This window comes from Zootoca vivipara, chromosome 7 (genome assembly GCF_963506605.1).
Source record: "Zootoca vivipara chromosome 7, rZooViv1.1, whole genome shotgun sequence".
Lineage (NCBI taxonomy): Eukaryota > Metazoa > Chordata > Lepidosauria > Squamata > Lacertidae > Zootoca > Zootoca vivipara.
This window is the reverse complement of record NC_083282.1, coordinates 26235069-26253035: the sequence shown is the minus strand read 5'-3', so window position 1 is coordinate 26253035 and position 17967 is coordinate 26235069. Positions and strand designations below refer to the sequence as shown.

At 44.1% G+C, this 17967-nt stretch overlaps 1 protein-coding gene across 3 annotated transcripts in view; it reads right to left on the bottom strand.

Annotated features, from left to right (window-relative positions):
* The window catches only part of ODF2L (outer dense fiber of sperm tails 2 like), a 41005-nt gene extending 29706 nt beyond the window's left edge, over nt 1–11299 (bottom strand). The window contains exons 1-6 of one of the 3 annotated variants that reach the window (XM_035123836.2): nt 11163–11299; nt 8952–9050; nt 3966–4120; nt 3200–3326; nt 1672–1803; nt 298–360 (exon numbers count right to left, since the gene is read on the bottom strand). In XM_035123836.2, the coding sequence (XP_034979727.2) occupies nt 298–360; nt 1672–1803; nt 3200–3326; nt 3966–4120; nt 8952–9050; nt 11163–11180 (594 nt within the window). In that variant the 5' untranslated portion in view covers nt 11181–11299. The remainder of the gene's footprint in view (nt 1–297; nt 361–1671; nt 1804–3199; nt 3327–3965; nt 4121–8951; nt 9051–11162) is intronic. The other 2 variants (XM_035123838.2, XM_035123837.2) reach the window with 2 other exon arrangements.
* Nucleotides 11300–17967: the final 6668 nt, after the last annotated feature.

Below are 17967 nucleotides of genomic sequence, written 5' to 3'. Positions count from 1 at the left end.
TCATCTAGTTAGGTGAAGTGATAGGAAGTCCCACCCAAAGTGGCGTATGCTGTTTTGTCTATAAATAACGCGGACAAGCCATCTCCTTGCTGCAGTGTCCATCCTGTGTCTGTTATAATAATAATAATAATAATAATAATAATAATAATAATAATAAGAAGAAGAAGAAGAAGAAGAAGAAGAAACAGACAACATGCAGCATGGCTCCCCCATCCTATGTGCAACTGCTTAAAATGCCTAAAACAGGCTGTGGTGCCGCCTTCACGAAACAAGGACACGCCAACGAACGGAACTTACTACAGCCTCAGTTTCGCTTTCAGTCAACTTCCAAATCAAATCTTCAATCTGTATACTGATAATCTAAAAATAAGAAAAATGAAACAAAACTGATTCAGTGTCACTTAATATTGATTATAACATATTACATTTAACATACTTCCTGCAACATAAAATTCTTAACATTCCAAAAGTGACCATGCCATCTACTTACAGTTAAGGACTAAGAAAAGGAAAAAAAACCTACAAGCACAGATAAGAAAGTTCCTTTGTGAATTAAAATCTGATGTGTTTTTTTTTAAGCCCAACACGTCTATTATATTAATTGATCTAAACAAAAGGAGAGAGAAGTGATTTTCTACTCATTTTTTCTTATCCAAGTAATAGTTTAAAGGGGTATTCTATTCACTGGGCAATATCCAATGATAGATAATAATTTAAAAAATCAAAATTATTAGTGTTTCTCTTGTTCAAAAGAGCTCTGTTTGTGTATGTGAGACCTGCCCACTCTCTCCCAAGCTACAGCCCTCCACATATAGGAATAACAGATATGTTTTTCTAAAAAGTTATCAGATACTAAATTTCCTGCCAAGAGAATGGACAGGTGGATGTCAACTCAGCCCTGTTTCAGTTCAGGAACTTTGTTGCCGGACTGAAGGTTTAATTCTTCTAAGAAAATGTTTGTCTAGGTTGTGTTCCAGTCCAGGGTCCCCATGACATTGTGCAGGATTCAGGTAGCATCGTAAGTACAATATGCAGTTCTGTGAAGAAAACGCTGGCATATTGACGTTCTTCATAAGCACACTGCTTGCCAACAGGGAGGTTACAGGCTGCTGTGTTAAGTGGTAAGCCGAAAACCTTTTCCTCAGGCGCAGATCAACTGGCAAGGAAGACCAACCCAAACTTGATGCTGTTAAGTAGCCAGCTGCAGCTCTGGTCTGTAAACAGATCTGCTGCAACCCAGGGAATCTTTTGGTGGCAGCAGGAGGGATCTAGTTTGCCCCTGCGCACGACAGAAATGCGACCCAGTCCAGAGGGGAATAGATTCATGGCCACCTGACAAATCCGTCTGGGAGAAAGAGCTACAGCTCTGCTACACTAAGCAAGAGACTTAGAAACCTTGTTCATAAAAGGATCTAATCAAAAGCAATTCCTGGGCTAGACACAAACAAAGAACAACACAGAAACTTATCAGGATGGGCCAACAAGCTCAAGGGCTTGCCCCACCCCCCTTGTCTCAGGACACTGCTCGATATATTATCATCTTATTTAATTTTTCTGTGAATTCACCTCCTTCTTTGAAAATTCTACTTCAAACAATGAAAAAAATACTTTAAACTTGTTGTTGATAAATACTATAATACTTGGTTGTGGTTTCAGCACATGTTCTCTTACTTCTTTTTCCTTGCTTGATCTAAGTAGCTGCTGTAACAGTCCCTTCATATTTTTGAGAGCCCCTAGCTCCATTACCAGTAAATCCTCTTGCATAGAAATCTTTATCATATCTGCTGCAGAAATGTAACAAGCCTGACAAAAATATTAAATCGCAGTTAAGTCATTTTGTAATAAAAGAAAACCCTATTTTTGCCCAAACCATTTTTGCCCAAGTCCTTGGTCTACAGCCACAGGTTGAATTGCAGCTAGTGCATAAATTGCCATTATACGGAATGACACAAGGCACATCACTTCAATATACCCGATTCAAAATTTCCAGGAGGATAGCTGCATTAGTCTTTTGCAGCAAAGAGTCTTGCGGCACCTTCGTTACGGCTAACAAATTCGTTACGGTGTATCGTCTACAAAAACTTGTGCCATCATTATTATGGAGCATATGATGAAGTCCACGAAAGCTTGTGCCACAATATATTTGTTACTCTTTAAAGTACCACAAAGCTTGTTGTCATTCCTTCTTCAAACTGTACACATAATGGTGGTCAATGTTTTTGTGTTTCAGCAGCAAACAGCATAAACATGGATGTAGCAAAGTCATAGCATGAGAGAAAGAGGCTTCCATTCATGCAAAGGAAGGGTCCATATTTTCTGCCAGTTGCAAACCCAGCGGCAGCTCTCTGCCGAACTGAGCACAGTGGGCTTCAGGAAAATCCAGTATGAAGAACAGAACTCTGTTGTTCTTAGGCCATACTGCAGCCGAGTATCATTCAGTAATTGCCAATGCTAACTTACCTTTGGGACACGGGTGGCGCTGTGGTCTAAACCACAGAGCCTAGGGCAGCGTTTCTCAACCGCTGTTCCGCGGCACACTAGTGTGCCGCGAGACGCTTGCTGGTGTGCCGCGACGTGCAGCGATGAGAAGGGCGATTTGCATTGTCACGTGCCTGGCGGCCGCCAATAATCAAAGCTGACCCGCCGGAAAGCAATATTTCTCCTCCTCTTTCCCAAAGCTCAGTGCAAACGAGCCTGGCCGCCGCCAATACACAGCGCTGACCCGCCGAAAAGCAGCAATTGGCAAGTGTTTCTTACAGTCATAATTATATAGTCAATATAGGGCGGCACAGAGTTAAATTTTTTAAACTTTTTTAATGGTGGTGTGCCTCGTGTTTTTTTTCACGGAACAAGTGTGCCGTGGCCCAAAAAAGGTTGAGAAACACTGGCCTAGGGCTTGCCGATCAGAAGGTCGGCGGTTCGAATCCCCGCGATGGGGTGAGCTCCCCTGCTCCTGCCAACCTAGCAGTTCGAAAGCACGTCAAAGTGCAAGTACCGGTAGATAAATAGGTACCGCTCCAGCAGGAAGGTAAATGGCATTGCTCTGGTTCGCCAGAATTGGCTTAGTCATGCTGGCCACATGACCCAGAAGCTGTCTGCGGAAAAACACCGGCTCCCTCGGCCTATAGAGCAAGATGAGTGCCACAACCCCAGAGTCATCCGCGACTGGACCTAATGGTCAGGGGTACATTTACCTTACCTTTGAAATTCTAGTTAGAGTTTCTTTAAAAGACGGCAGGAACATTTCTGCTGAACCAATTGCCAACTCTGCTTCGTGGAGCTTTTTCTGAAAAGCGACCTCGTCCTGAATGGTGTCTTCCCACAACCTATAAACAAAAGACTAACGTTTATTAGGAAAAACTGTGCCCATGTTACTCTGTATAACCTTAATTTAAATGCTAGCTGCAATTCAGCCCGTGGCTGGACACACTTACTAACACAAAGTCTGATGTTCCATCAAAAGTAAGAGTTAATTATCCTTTTGGAGACTTCCACAGTGGTTCTTTCCTTTTGTGAATCGCGAGGACTTAGTACATCATTTCACCTAATGCTTTTTCACACATAGCGCATTTACTTTGCTTAGTGTAAACATGTATGATGTGCATCCATAGGACATCTATGCATTATGAAACCATGGAAAGTTAGGGGCTGGCCAAAACGTGTGCACACTGCAAAACGTATATGCAAATTATGGTTTGTTTTACAATAATAAGTTTTGAGACTCAAACAGAATTTTAGTTCCTTAAGGGGGGAATATTGGTATTAAATAAAACTTTTGTGTGCTTTAAAAAAAACAATTAAAAAAATGTAGGAACAGCACACATGTTAAACCCATGTTTCAGATAGCTCTAGTTTGGAAGTAATTGGCATTGCATGGCATTCCCCTAAATGAATAGCTTTAGGAATATATTCCTAGGTAAAATATCTGAGCTGCAGAACATGTACCACTCAACTTAAAAGCATACCTTCTTGTTTCACTTTCACTTTGTGTTTCTTCCAAGGAACTCTCCTCAGATTTCCCTTTAAGGCAAGGCAAGGCTTCCTTCATCCGGGTCCTGTGTTTATCCACAAGTCGGCTGTATGAACCCCAGTTCTCTTTCAAGCGTTCTTGTTCTAGAAGCTTATAAAATGTTTTGGCTTCACTGCTTATTCTCTCTCTCTCTCTTTTCACACATACACACAGCCACCAAATCATCTGCATCAAAATGCATGCAATCCAGGATAGCAAATTTGCACTTCAGAGATTCTAACATTTCTGTCTCCTCCTACCAACACAATAGGACACAGCAAGTCCACGCTTCAGCTCGTTACATCAATTGTATTGTCCTCTTAAAATATCACACAGTACAACAAGACTGGCCAGGGTGTGTAGAAGACCAAAATCCAAGGGTTGCACACAAATCATGTTTGTAATAACGCCTGGAAATTTCTGAATACCTTCAAGGCCTTCAGCACTGATGCCTCTACTAGATCACCCCTCATTTAAACATGCAGACAAATATAACCAACTCATAGATCTTGAAACAATTTGTTTCTATATTAAGAGAAACTATATTAAGAGATCTGTTTGTAAACAGTAAAGCAACTTTAAAAGTGGACCTGGTGGCAAAGACGAAAGGCATAAAAAGGTCCTGGCTACATCAACTATGCACTTTTGCAAAGTATCTGGGAGGGCTTGAGACCCTTGGCACCTTCTGAATCAGTAACAGACCTAGCCATGGCACAAAAGGGGCAGTCTCAGTGATACATGGTATGATATTAGACAGCTTTGCAGGAAATGTGGAAGATACTCGAATGAGATGGGAAACCCGACATAGGACATAGTAAGCGGAAAAGCATAGTAATCAATATGGCAAAATCCGCCTTGAAAAACAATTTCGGCTCGCCTCCAGGAAGTTTCCCTTAAAATTATATTTCGGTGGCACTGGACACCTTGCAAAGATAAATCCTTTAAGCTCACCATTATGTTGGGAAAGGCTGTGGAGAAACAGGTCCTATTTTCATGTTTGGTGGGAGTGTACCATGGTCCATGCCTTTGGGGGGGAGTTTTTTAAATCTGACCTCCAAAATCACTAACCAATCTATCCCTCCTAATTCGGCACTTGCCCTATTATCATTAGATTTGACCCCAAATTCTACCCATTAAATCTAAAGAATTAATTTCCTTCCTGTTCACAGCAGCTAGAATAGTTATTGCCCAACAATGGAAGGAAAATTTCTAAAAATACCAATAGAGGCTTGGGTTAATAACATCTGGAGCATCTTGAGTATTGCTCTATTATAACGCCTCATATACCATCGGCGATTAATCAGAGGCATATCCAAAAAAGATCTGACAAAGGGAACCCCAAGCATCTGCCAGGGGGGAACCCCCCAATACACTGCAAAGGATGCTGAGAAATGTTTCTGGGTACATACCATAGGTGCCAACTCCCAGATTGAAAAATCTGGGATCGGCGTGGCACCGGAAGTCGCGCTGCGGCCATTTTGGAACTGGGCAGAGTGGCACCGGAAGTTGCTTCTACGCATGCTCTGCCCATTTTTCAAAATGGCCACAGTGCCAGACGTCGCGCTGCGGCCATTTTGGAACTGGGCAGAGCAGCACCGGAAGTCGCTTCTACGCATGCTCTGCCCATTTCCAAAATGGCCGCAGCGCCAGAAATCGCTTCTGCGCATGTCCAGAGACTCCAGACATGCGCAGAAGGAGCCTCCCCGGGCCGGTAAGAATCTGGGGGATTTACAGGGTTTTTTAAAATCCGGGCTGCCAGCGGGAAACGGCTGGAATAACGGGGGTATCCCAGGGAATACGGGAGACTTGGCAGCTATGGTACATACACTTTAGGCAGGACACACATCAGGCCTACTGGCCTGTCGCCTTTTGTGAACTGAGCATGGTTTTGCTTTATTTATTATAAGCCGTTTTAGATATAGTGCTTTGCAATTATATTCCCGGGGGCAGCCATCCCAGGAAGTGCTTATCTCACCCTTCCACATTGCAAAGGGGGGGGGGGAATCCCTATCTTCCAGGGAAGTATGGCTTCCGTTACTAATCTTGTTGTTTCCCAAGTAACTCTGAAGGCCACAGTGTTTGGGGTGGGGGAGGAGATTTCAGGGGGTGGGGGTGGAATGTGAAGTGGGAGGGGGAACTGATATGAGCAGAGAATGACAGTTGGATTGAGTATTCTGCCAGCTGAAAGGGAGTCGAAACAGAGTGGAGGATGGAGCAGTCTGTCTCTGCAGGAAATGGTTTAGGGAGATTATTTGTTATAATTTCACTCATCCCAGCCTTCACATAACTGTGTATTTGTTTTCAGCGCTCCCCAGATTAACACCCTGACTTGGTTCACGTGAATAGTAGCTTAATAAGATGGGATACAAATGAGAATTGTACACCACCCACAACCTCTGTGCTGGTGAAAGTGGGGAAACAAACTGGGAAGCTTCTGTTTACCACAGGTGCCCATTAAATCCAAATGAGGAAGCTATGGTTAATGGTCTCCAAACAAAGTGGGACATGGAACTATGGTTTAAAGCGGGTTTCTAAATCGTGACTTGTTTGGATACCGTTAACTTTAGTTCCATGAACGTATACAGGTTTTTAGGTTTAGCTGATTTAACATTTAGCTGAATAACACTAGCTCTGCTAATAAGCCAGTCACTTCAAAAAAAAAAAGTACTATTCGTACTTCCTGCACATCTTACATAATTATCTGAGCTGTCCACTTCTTCACATAGAGAACTCAAATACTTTCCAAGTTGGCTGGATGTTTCTGTCCCAAGGTGATCTTTCTTAAAACTCAAATCACAGGACTGAATAACTGAACAAAGTTTTTCTGCTTCCCCAGAAGTTAGGTATGGCACAAGTCTTGTTTCCTAAAAACACCATCCATAGAACATTAAGTAAATGCATGCTGCTAGACAAAGACATTTGCCTGCAGGGTAGCTTCAAAAACAGAACACAGCTGCTTATATCAGGGACGGGGAACCAGAGGCCTTCCAAGTGTTGTTCGACTCCAAATCCCATCAGCCCCAGACAGCAAGGCCAATAGTCAGGGATTATGGGAGTTGTAGTCCAACAAAGGACCCCCCCCCAATTCCCTGACTTACATTATCAAAACAAGAATTTTAAAATGCAATAAATTGTTTAAAATAGACACCATGGAAAATGTATCAGAGTTTAATCACACCAGCACATTTTAAGGAATACTGAACAACATCCAAAGAACAGTGAAATCAGTTTCTGAGTTTGCTATTTTGTTTTTCTTAGAGCAATATGTACATATGGCACAATGAATTTCTCCTGGAACAGAAGTAGAGATGTAAAATTTCTGAAAATTTTGTAGCTCGGAAACACCCCCCCCCCCGGTTTTTTCCGGGGGGAAATGGAAATTTACAGAAAAATTGGGAAAAAATGCTACATTAGCACTTCTTTTTTCTTTTCCAGATTGAAAGTCATTCTGTTACTTTAGAAACATAAAATATAACTATGGATAATTTTAATGGGCATAAAATTATCACAACTAGCATATTAAAAATAAAGTGTATCCAAGCAGGAACTGACATTTAACTTGTCATTCATCACTCTTTGCTATGCAACATGCTTACTCCACCTCCCCTGTTTTGCCCATGAGACCTTATGTATTTCCTCACACTGAAGTGTGTGGTCTGTTAACCACTTTAACTACTACTATATGCTTAAATTAGTTTATTTCACTTTTTAAAGACTGTTTTACAGCATTTAATGTTTAAAATATTTTCATTTCTTTTTTTCTTTCATAACACTTCTCGGATTGCCACAACAACACATATACTTTGAGGCCCTTTTTGTTGCTCTATATCAGGGGTCCACAAACTACGGCCCGCGGGCCAGATGCGGCCCAATTGGCCTCCCAATCCGGCCCGCGACAACGCCGCCACCCGCTCTTACGGCGCGCAGCGCGGCAGTGCACTTCCAGATTGGAAAAAAGCGCCGAAAATCGTTTGTGCGCATGCGTATGGGCCTCCCCCGACCCAGAGGAGGTCATTTCCGGTGCACTTCCGGGTCGGGGGGAGGCCCATACGCATGCGCACAAACGATTTTCAGCGATTTTCCCGACCTGGAAGTGCGCCACTGCGCCAGTAAGTGTGTGTGCGCATGCGCATGGGTGCGCACTCCCCCGCCCGCCGGCCCGCTGCGCAATCACCGCGGCAGGCACCGGCCCAAAGCCGGGTAAGTCTGGGGACCCCTGCTCTATATTTTCTTCCAGTGCTTTGAGGTCTAGTGAAGAGGAACAGAACCAATGAATACCACACGTATGCAAAAACAAAACTGAAACCTTTTTCTTTCCTGGTGACAACAGCACCTCCTAAAGGAAGAAATGTATCTTGTTCTTGCATTCGAGAGTTCAGTTTGTAACCTAGGACTTGCTTGTCCTCACAGAAATTAGAATAACCTGATACCATACATATTTTTTTAAAATGTTTTATAAAATATTTGAACCCCTTATCTTAAAATATGTTATTCATCATGTTAAAATAAAACATTCCATAATCTATTTTTTCCCCTATTTTTCGGGGGGATGGCGACAAAAAAGACTTCAAGGAAAAAACGGGGGGGGGGGGACTATTTCCCCCCGAATTTTTCTGGTTTTTTCCCGGGCCTTCACATCTCTAAACAGAAGGGAGTTTCAAAAACTGTTTGCAATGCAGCATGTTGACAAAGCATTTAATTGGGGGGGGGGGGGGGGAGGCACAAATTTGACTCTGGTTTACTTGTGTGAACCAAAGTAGTTCTTCATACTGTGCCCATCCTCCTTTAGACGGTAAATCAGAAGGAGTGCATTTATGAGTTTGTGATGTAACAACAGTCTTATTCTTTTATATTTAAGAATATACTGTCCCCATTTGCAGAGACAAACTTTGGAATGGGGGGCATAGATATTTCAGTAACAAACTTCCTTTTAACAGCTTACCTCGCAACGGCTAGAAGAGAAAAGTTCCCTCTGCACATGGTCATGAGACCCATCACTGTTCTGTTCATACAAGCTGGATGGTGATGCTTCCTCTTCTTTCTGAAAAATAAAATATGAGTGTAGGGAGTGTCTGAATTTTTATTGGGTTCACAAGTTAAATGCTGCCAGATTTTTTATCAATTGCAGCAAACGTGCTCTGTTTCAATTCAGTGTTTAACAGAGTAATCCTAGCCATGTCCATTTTGAAGTTAAGTCCTACTGAACTCAATGAGTCTTAGCCCCAGGTACGTGGGCAGCCTTAAAGAGGACAAAGCAATCCCCAGAGTTCTTAATACATTTAATACATTTCCACTTGAGCTAAGTGCTACAATTTTGCTTACACACACACACACACACACTTATAGGATATTATTCAAAACTCAATTCTTCAAGGTCTTCCAAGTTTAGTGATTCAAAAGCCATGTTGCAAATGAGGCATTTTCAAAATATTCTAACGCACAATTATTCCAAGTAGAGTTTATTTCTATTACAGTGGTACCTTGGTTTATGAACTTAATCCGTTCCGGAAGTCTGTTCTTAAACCAAAGCATTCTTAAACCAAGGCGTGCTTTCCCATAGCAGCGGGGGACTCAATTTGCAAATGGAACACACTCAACAGGAAGCGGAACATGTTCTGCTTCCAAGGCAAAGTTCACAAACCAAAACACCTACTTCCGGGTTTGCAGCGTTCTTAATCCAAGTTGTTCATAAACTAAGCTGTTCTTAAACCAAGGTACCACTGCACTATGCTTTTTATTATTATTTACGCTGTTCGGTCACTGGAGAAAAGCCAATGGTACCCATTGCATAAGCAGAAACACATTGCACATCCTAAAAGTTCCTGCACTGGGCAAGGGGCTGAACTAAATGGCCTTCTAGGTCACCCCCAGTTCTAAAATTCTCAGGGGCTTTCTGGGTGCCACACAATGATCACACCCCTCTTATTAGAATTCCACAGTGATTGCCACCCTTCTGATTATTATGCATCTGACAATCCTTCCTAGTAATTGCGGTAGCGTGGATGATCTGAGGGAAAACACACAGATAAAGATCTTATTGGGGGACACGTGTTAACATATAACCAGACAGAGGGGCTCAAGACTTCTTCTGAAGCCTCCAGCTGGGAAGCATGGCAACTGAGCTTGGGTTCAGGTTAAACCAATGACATGCGATACCCAAAACAATCCCACCCAGTCCTCTAATACATACATATATATCCTGGCTTGCCCCAAGCCATGACAACCACACTTCATTGTGGGCCCTTGTACAAAATATATTACATTTTTTGGGAGGGGGACAACCTCTCCCAATTTAGTTTGATTACGCTCCAGTATCCAATGACATGTTTTCTGGCCAGAGACGAAATGTTGTTATGAGGATGCAAATTCAATGTGAAGTGCGCTGGTGCCGCTTTTGCACACAATAGCATTAAGTGAGATTCCAAAGCGACAATGGGATTAAAAAAAAAATCAATTCATGGTAACTTAGATTCAGAGGTGTGTGCGCACCTCTATGGCCACAACTGGCGAGGCAAGTTCAGAGCAAGAAACTGCAAGCTCGAAGGGGCGCGCACCATTCGCCTCGCAGCAGCTGCCCAAGCTGGAATCTAGACACATGTAAAAAAAAGTTGCGGAAATTCCTTTTTAAAAAAGTTTTGAAAAATGTCTTGAATTTGCAGTGGCTCACCACCGCCACCTGGCGTCTCTTTGGTATAACGCGCCTTTACAACGTTTTATTTGCAGCTTATATAGCTATGAGTCTCCAAGACTGGCACCTCCGCTACTTGAGAGCAATAATCAAACCTTTTAAAGCCTGCCTTAAAAAACTTAAAGCATTTGAAAATAAGGGAATAGCTCGTACGCAGGGGGTGGGGGTACATTTCTAAAAAGCCTTTTCGATCCGTGGAAGCGCTTCCACACACCTCCCGAGGGAGGAGGCGCGGCCGCCCCGCAGCAAGCGCGCTGGCGGAGGGCGCTCTGCACGCGCTCAGAGGTACGCTGCTTTCCGGGCGCCGGGAGAAGAGGCCGGTCACCGGCGGAGACCGCAGGTGTTGGCAGCAACGCCTTGCAAGGTCGCCGGTGACAGGCGGCTCTGGGCCTCGACCAGCCTTGTCCCTTCGCCAGAGCGCCGTTTCCCGCCTCCCGACCCCTTTCCCCGGAGCGCCGCCATTACCCCGCTGCTGCCTTCCATGGCCGCCTTCCTTCTGCTGCAGCTCGCCGACGCCGCGCTCTCGGGCGGGACAACGGAGCAGCGCTTCCCGCCCTCGCCAGGCAACCCCGCGAGGCGCCGCCGGGATAGCAGAGCGGCGGCAGCAGCAGCAGCAGCGCCGACGCCGCCCGGCTCCTCCGGAGAGCCCTCGCTCCGCCTTCGGGGCTGGGCTCCGCTGCGCGCCGGCTCTGGCGCGCGGATTGGCTACCCGAAAGGCGGGAAGGAGGAGAGGGACGCGCCGCTTCACCAGGGGAAACCGCCGCGCGCCTCTTGGGTGCAGGCAGTGCCGGATTGATGTATAAACTGAACAAGCTATAGCTTAGGGCAGGCATCCCCAAACTGCGCCCCTCCAGATGTTTTGGCCTACAACTCCCATGATCCCTAGCTAACAGGACCAGTGGTCAGGGATGATGGGAATTGTAGTCCAAAAATCTGGAGGGCCGAAATTTGGGGGTGCCTGGCTTAGGGCGCCACTCTCTTGGGGGGGGGATATCAAAGGGGGGAAATGGATGTACATTTCCAAAATATAAGATTAAAAAAACCAAATAAAATAGAACCTACATAAAGCAACAGTGTTTTGTGTTGTGTAGGCTCCGTAATCGGCCCCACCTGCTAGCCTGCTCCCAAAAATATCACTGGTTTGCTCATTTCTATACAGGTGAAACTCGGAAAATTAGAATATCGTCGAAAAGTGCCTTTATTTCAGTAATGCAACTTTTTATTTTATTTTAATTTTTACAAATGCTTTCTTTCGGAAATTCCACAGTAATAAAACAAATAGTTACAATAAACATCGCTATTTGTTGTTGTTGTTTAGTTGTTTAGTCGTGTCCGACTCTTCGCTATTACATTTTATTAATTACATTCCATTTATAATTGACCCGCCTAACAACAAATAATTACAACAAGGCTTGACATATCTTGCTTTCCATGTCATGCATCTATCTCATATATTGGTTTCACCTTCTAAGTTGCATTACTGTACTGAAATAAAGGCACTTTTCGACGCTATTCTAATTTTCCAAGTTTCACCTGTACGTATAAGCTAAACAAGCTATAGCTTAGGGCCCCTCTCTCTTGGCCCCCCCCCATTTTTTTTAAAGGGGAGTAGATGTACATTTCCAAAATAAAAGATAAAAAACAAATAAAATAAAACCTACGTACAGCAACAGTGTTTTGTGTTGTGTAGGCTCCTATGTGTTGTGTAGGCTCCTATGATGTAAGTCATGGGTCCCGCCTGCTAGCCTGCTCCCTAAAATATCACTGGTTTGCCCATATCTATATATAGGGTGCCTGCATTCTGCATGGACTGGTTGCATGGCAACATGTGCAAATGGCTTTAAATACCTATTAGGTCCCTAAATTACTATATCATTTGTTGTTGACAAAGGACAGCTGGGCATATAAAGGGCCCCATTACCTTCAGTAGCTTAGGGCCTCATCAATCCGGCCCTGGGTGCAGGGTTGCCACCGTTCAAAAAATAGCATTCCTGACACCCCACCAAGTTGTTGACTTTTTATTTTTTAGGAACCCATTAAAATTGTTGAGCTTTTTTTCAGTTAAATGTTTCTGAATGTTTTGAGTGAGCAACTTCAGGTGGTGATATTCTATGAAGAAGAAGAATCTTTATTTGCATCAGCCGCTAGCCATAGCAATGAAATAAAATGTACTTAAGATAGAGGTTGAAACTTAACTATAGAAAAAGCATTTGGGGGGGGGGGTTACATCAATAAGCAAATAATAGATCCTATTCTAATTGCCCCAGTAAAAAACCTTGCCGTTTTTGCTGTCACCTGACCTGCTAAAAGAAAGGACAGTGGTTGAGCGACCCAGCATGGAGAATAATAATAGAGGGGTAATAACATCAAATCTTTATAAAGAGTGCAGGCCAGAAGCATATGAGCCACTGACTCAGTACTGCTATTTCCAAAGGGAGATATTCTAGGAAAATGCAGGTTGGCTTTTGATAGCATAGGTGCCAGGGTGCTTCTGACCCCCCCCCCCAAAAAAAAACCCAAGTCTGATCCCAAGTGGAACTTGTACAGTATAGGGTTGCCCTATTTCAAAAATGTAAAATTCCTTTTTTGGAAACTGCCAAAATTGTTTGGCTTTTGGGAACAACCCCAAATGGTTGAGCTTTGGGACATCCCATTCCATAATGGATAATTTTATTATTTATACCCACATATCTTATTGGGTTGCCCCCCAGCTACTATGGGCAGCTTCCAGCATATATAAAAATATAATGAAACATTAAAAAAAACAACTTCCCTATACAGGATTGCCTTCAGACGGCTTGGGGGGGGGGGGTCAGATCACTCCGTACCCTCCTGACATTTCTCAAATGAAAACAGGGACAGCCTACGGAAAAGTGGATCAAATCAGAAACCGGGACGGCTTCTCTAAATCAGGGAAGTCCCTAGAAAATACGGACACTTGGAGGGTCTGCAGCTCCTAGGGGCCGAGGAGACTTGCCCCCCCATAAAATATTTGAAACCCCCCCCCCCGTTGATGGGCATTTCTGTGCATGGGCATAGCCAGGATTTCGAGAAGGTAGAAGATCACACTCTAAAGTTGAGATACTTTTGAGAATTCACAGGTAAAAAATACCCCCAAGAAAGAGGACATTACGGAGGCTAGGGGGCAGACCCTCAGTTAATTGAGTACTTTCAATGATGTGTGTGTGCACTGCGTCATATAATCAATTATGCGGGGTGGGGCTTACCTGCTCCTCCCAATATTTTATTGGCACACCCGGGGGCCAATAAAAAAAAGAAAAATTGGGTGGGCACGAGGTGTCAAAAGAAAAAGATGTCTTTCTCCTGGTTCCTCACACTTCACCCTTACAAGGATCCCATAGTGTCGCCTTCATGCACTTGCACAAGATAAGGGGCACATGAGGGGGGTGGCAGCTGGGGCTATGTACATGTGTGCATATGTCTGTGTGCACACACACTTGCCATTCCTTGGGATCGGTAAGCTATAGCTCAAAATACAGATTTATATGTGTTGATTTTTAGATGTAAGTACAGATGAATGCTGTATTCTCATATGTGAGCTGACATAACAGAAGAAAAGCCTGCTGGATCCTGCCCATCTAGTCCAGGATCCTGTTCTCACCAGGGCTAATCAGATGCCTGTGGGAAGCCTGCAAGCTCAACATCAGCACAACAGCATTCTGCTAGCGGTGGATCTTGCAGTTTCAAATTTCAGCGGTGCCCTGTGCAGCACCAAAATTCAGAGTCCCTCTGCCTCTCTGGCACTTCATTTTAAATCATAGCTATGGCGCCCCCCCCCCGTGGCAACCCCACGGCTCCGCACCCGTGTGCCCAAACCAGCTGTGACCCCCCCCCAAAAAATCTGCCTCTTTAACACTGTCCACCTGCAATTCCCAGCTTGCAAGCAAATCCGTTCAGATGCAAATCTACTCATGTTTCTTGCCAAACTTTCCTAATTTCTGCAACCTAATTGTATTTTAGGGGGGTAGTTTGTTTGCTAAAGCTGCTGTTTAAGTATTTTAAGAACCAAATCCTTTTAAATACTCTGCATGTGTCACGGCATTCTTCAGATCCTTATCAAACGCTGTAAAAATAATATTCATTCAGGTATGATTTAGGAAACAGGAAACTCCAAAGCAGCTCTTTGTCCGTTGTTTTAATTTTGGCAGCCGTGTTCTCCCGAGAGGATTCTCTGCTTCCAGTGCCTAGCAGAAACTTTATTTTTATATATTATCTGTGCACAGCCTGCAATTTGCTGAACATTGGCTGCTCTGATTCCAGAGGCACTGGTGTCCGTAACTGTTGCATAAAGATGGGGTGCCTACCAATTTAACTCCCAATGTCACATACTGTACTCCCAAAAGCAAATAGCCAGCCACTGGAATTCTTGCCAGCTTCTGCTAAGCAATTATGTTTCTCCCTAATCTGATCTGACCTCTTTCTTACTGTACAAGTGGTTTGCAGTGAAGCTTCATAAAATAATTATACATTTTAATCTCCTCCCTGCCCAAAATTAAGGCTGCAAGTGCACACTGTCAATAAAAGCAACAGCAAGCATAGCAAGCCTGACCCTCAACGCAGATAAATGCACTGCGTATCACTGACTGAAGTAATCATGTAAAGGTAAAGGTACCCCTGACCATTAGGTCCAGTCGCGGATGACTCTGGGGTTGCGCACTCATCTCGCTCTATAGGCTGAGGGAGCCTGCGTTTGTCCGTAGACAGTTTCCAGGTCATGTGGCCAGCATGACTATGCCACTTCTGGAGAACTAGAGCAGCGCATGAAAACGCCGTTTACCTTCCCATCAGAGCGGTACCTATTATCTACTTGCATTTTGATGTGCTTTTGAACTGCTAGGTTGGCAGGAGCTGGGACCGAGCAACGGGAGCTCACCCCGTTGTGGGGATTCGAACTGCCGACCTTCCGATCGGCAAGCCCTAGGCTCTGTGGTTTAGACCACAGCTCCACCCGCGTCCCGAAGTAATCATGTAGTATAATATAAAAAGTTGGCCCATCATTATTCATTTGCATATTCAGGAAGGGCTTATGGGTGTTTCCTTGTTAATGAACCCATTGCATGACTTAGGGAGAAAAATGGTGCAATGGCGAAATGCCCCTCTGAATAACTGTTTTACAAATAAAAATACTGTTTTGTGTGTGTGTTTTTAATCAATGACAGGGAAGGTAATAATAATATAGAATATGCATTGCGGTTCTAAAATATTTTCAAAAACATTAATGCTAGAACAGTGCTTCCTTTTACAGCAAGTAGCAAAGAGATTGCTCATCCTCTCTTCAGTGGCTGCTTCAAGCCTAGACTTGCCGGATGCTAGGGTTTACCTGGGTTTGCTGGCAGTTCAGGTTTTGTTCCATGCTGATGAGTTAATGCAAGCACAGAGCAACCCAGAATTCCTGCAACTGCTGAGTCTCTGGAGGGCAACCACCACATCCACACTTTTGCCACTCACAGCACCAAGCAGGTGTGGCAGGGAGACTACTGATCAAGTCCAGCAATGGTCAATGCAGGCCGTGATAGTAGCTCAAGAACCATCAGATCCTAGGTCAGCACAGCCCAGCCTTCAGAATGACCCATTGGGGGGGGGCTTTCTGCTGGGCACTGCTGCTCAACCCAACCCTCCCACAGCCCGAAGTGGGTGTGTGGATTGTAGCCTTTGTGTTTTGTCATGGTATAGAGATCATAAACTTCCCTAGCTAATCTAGGTTTGAAGACCCAAAGGAATAGCAAGCAATGCTAATCATTTACCCAATCTGAAGGTGTCTGATCGTAAGATTCTTGTCCTCTCCCTTACTGCTGGACCAGTGGGAGCCTTGCAAAGTAGACCAGTGACTGGTCGCAAATCTGGAAAAGAGACTAGGTTAAAAAAAAAAGTGCATTTGATTATATTGTGTTACCTAACAGCCAGGGCCTGGTAGTGTTGGGTTTTCTCAGAAAGTGCAGCTCTGCTGTGGCGGACAGTGCATGGCTACTCAAAAGTTCAGTGCCACACTGAGATTTACTCCCAGGTAAGCACGCACAGGATTGCACCTGTAGCTTTTCAAGAGGCATCTGCAACAAAAGGAAAAAAAGGCCAGGTCGGAGGGCCAGATCAGGAAGGCTGTCAACAATCTTAAGAAAAATGACTTGGGGATGCAACAAATCTTCTAAACAGTAAGGAATGCCACCATGTCCTGTTCTTCACCAGTCTCCTGCCTTGACTGCTACAGCCGCCTGCTTGTCACCGAAATCATTCATTAAATTATAACTTCCTGCTTGCTATCATTTCTAGCACAAACACCTTGTTTATTATTTTCAAAGCCCTTCATTGCCTTGCCCCCAGCCTGTAATCTTCAGCCCTCCCACCTAAAAAAACAACCCATCTTAGTCCTTTAGAATCATAGAATTGTAGTGCTGGAAGGGTCCCTGAGGGTCATCTAGTCCAACCCCCTGAAATGCAGGACTATGCAGCTGTCCCATATGGGGGTCGAACCTGCAACCTTTGTACTATCAGCACCATGATCTAAGCTACTGATCACAGTGCTCTTTGCAGCAGATAAATCTCTTTGGGAGGTCTGATCTTTAGAATGCGGGAATTGTTTTTATATGTGAAATTATTGTAAATATGTGGAAATCATTTTATAGTTGTTTTATTGTAGTGTTTCTTAAATTGCTTTCACGTGTTTCATATGAAGCAATTTGTAAATGGGCTGCAGTAAATTAACCCCATCACAGCTGGCTGAAGCTCTCTTGCGCCCTTTCTCACTCCCCCCCACCAACCTCTCTCCAGGAACACCTCTATCTCTTCCTTCAGATCCGCTTCGAAAACCCAACTTCCCAATAAAACCTTTGCCACAGCACTTCAATTGTCAAACTTTACTGGAATCTAACTGAACTTCCTCCGCTCCTCTTTACCGCTGCCCCAAATTGAATGTTAACTTGCAAATTCCTTGGGGGCAGGAATTTCTGTTGCTACTCTCAGCAGGCCCCGTTTTAGCTGGGGCTGCTACGAAACACACAAACACCACCACACAAAAAAACAAGGTTACGGCTAAAGAACCTTGCACAGACTTTTGGGTGTGGGTTTCTATTCTCACACATTCCCCCAGGGAAAAGATGGGGAACCTCTGGAAGAAGCCAGCTCTCATCAGTCCCAGCCATAATGGTCTGGAATTATGGGAGTTGTGGTCTTAACAACATTTGGAAGGCTGCCAGCTCTTCAAACCTGCTCTATGGCACACAAGACTCCGTGAGGAGCTAGAACTGCTACTTGT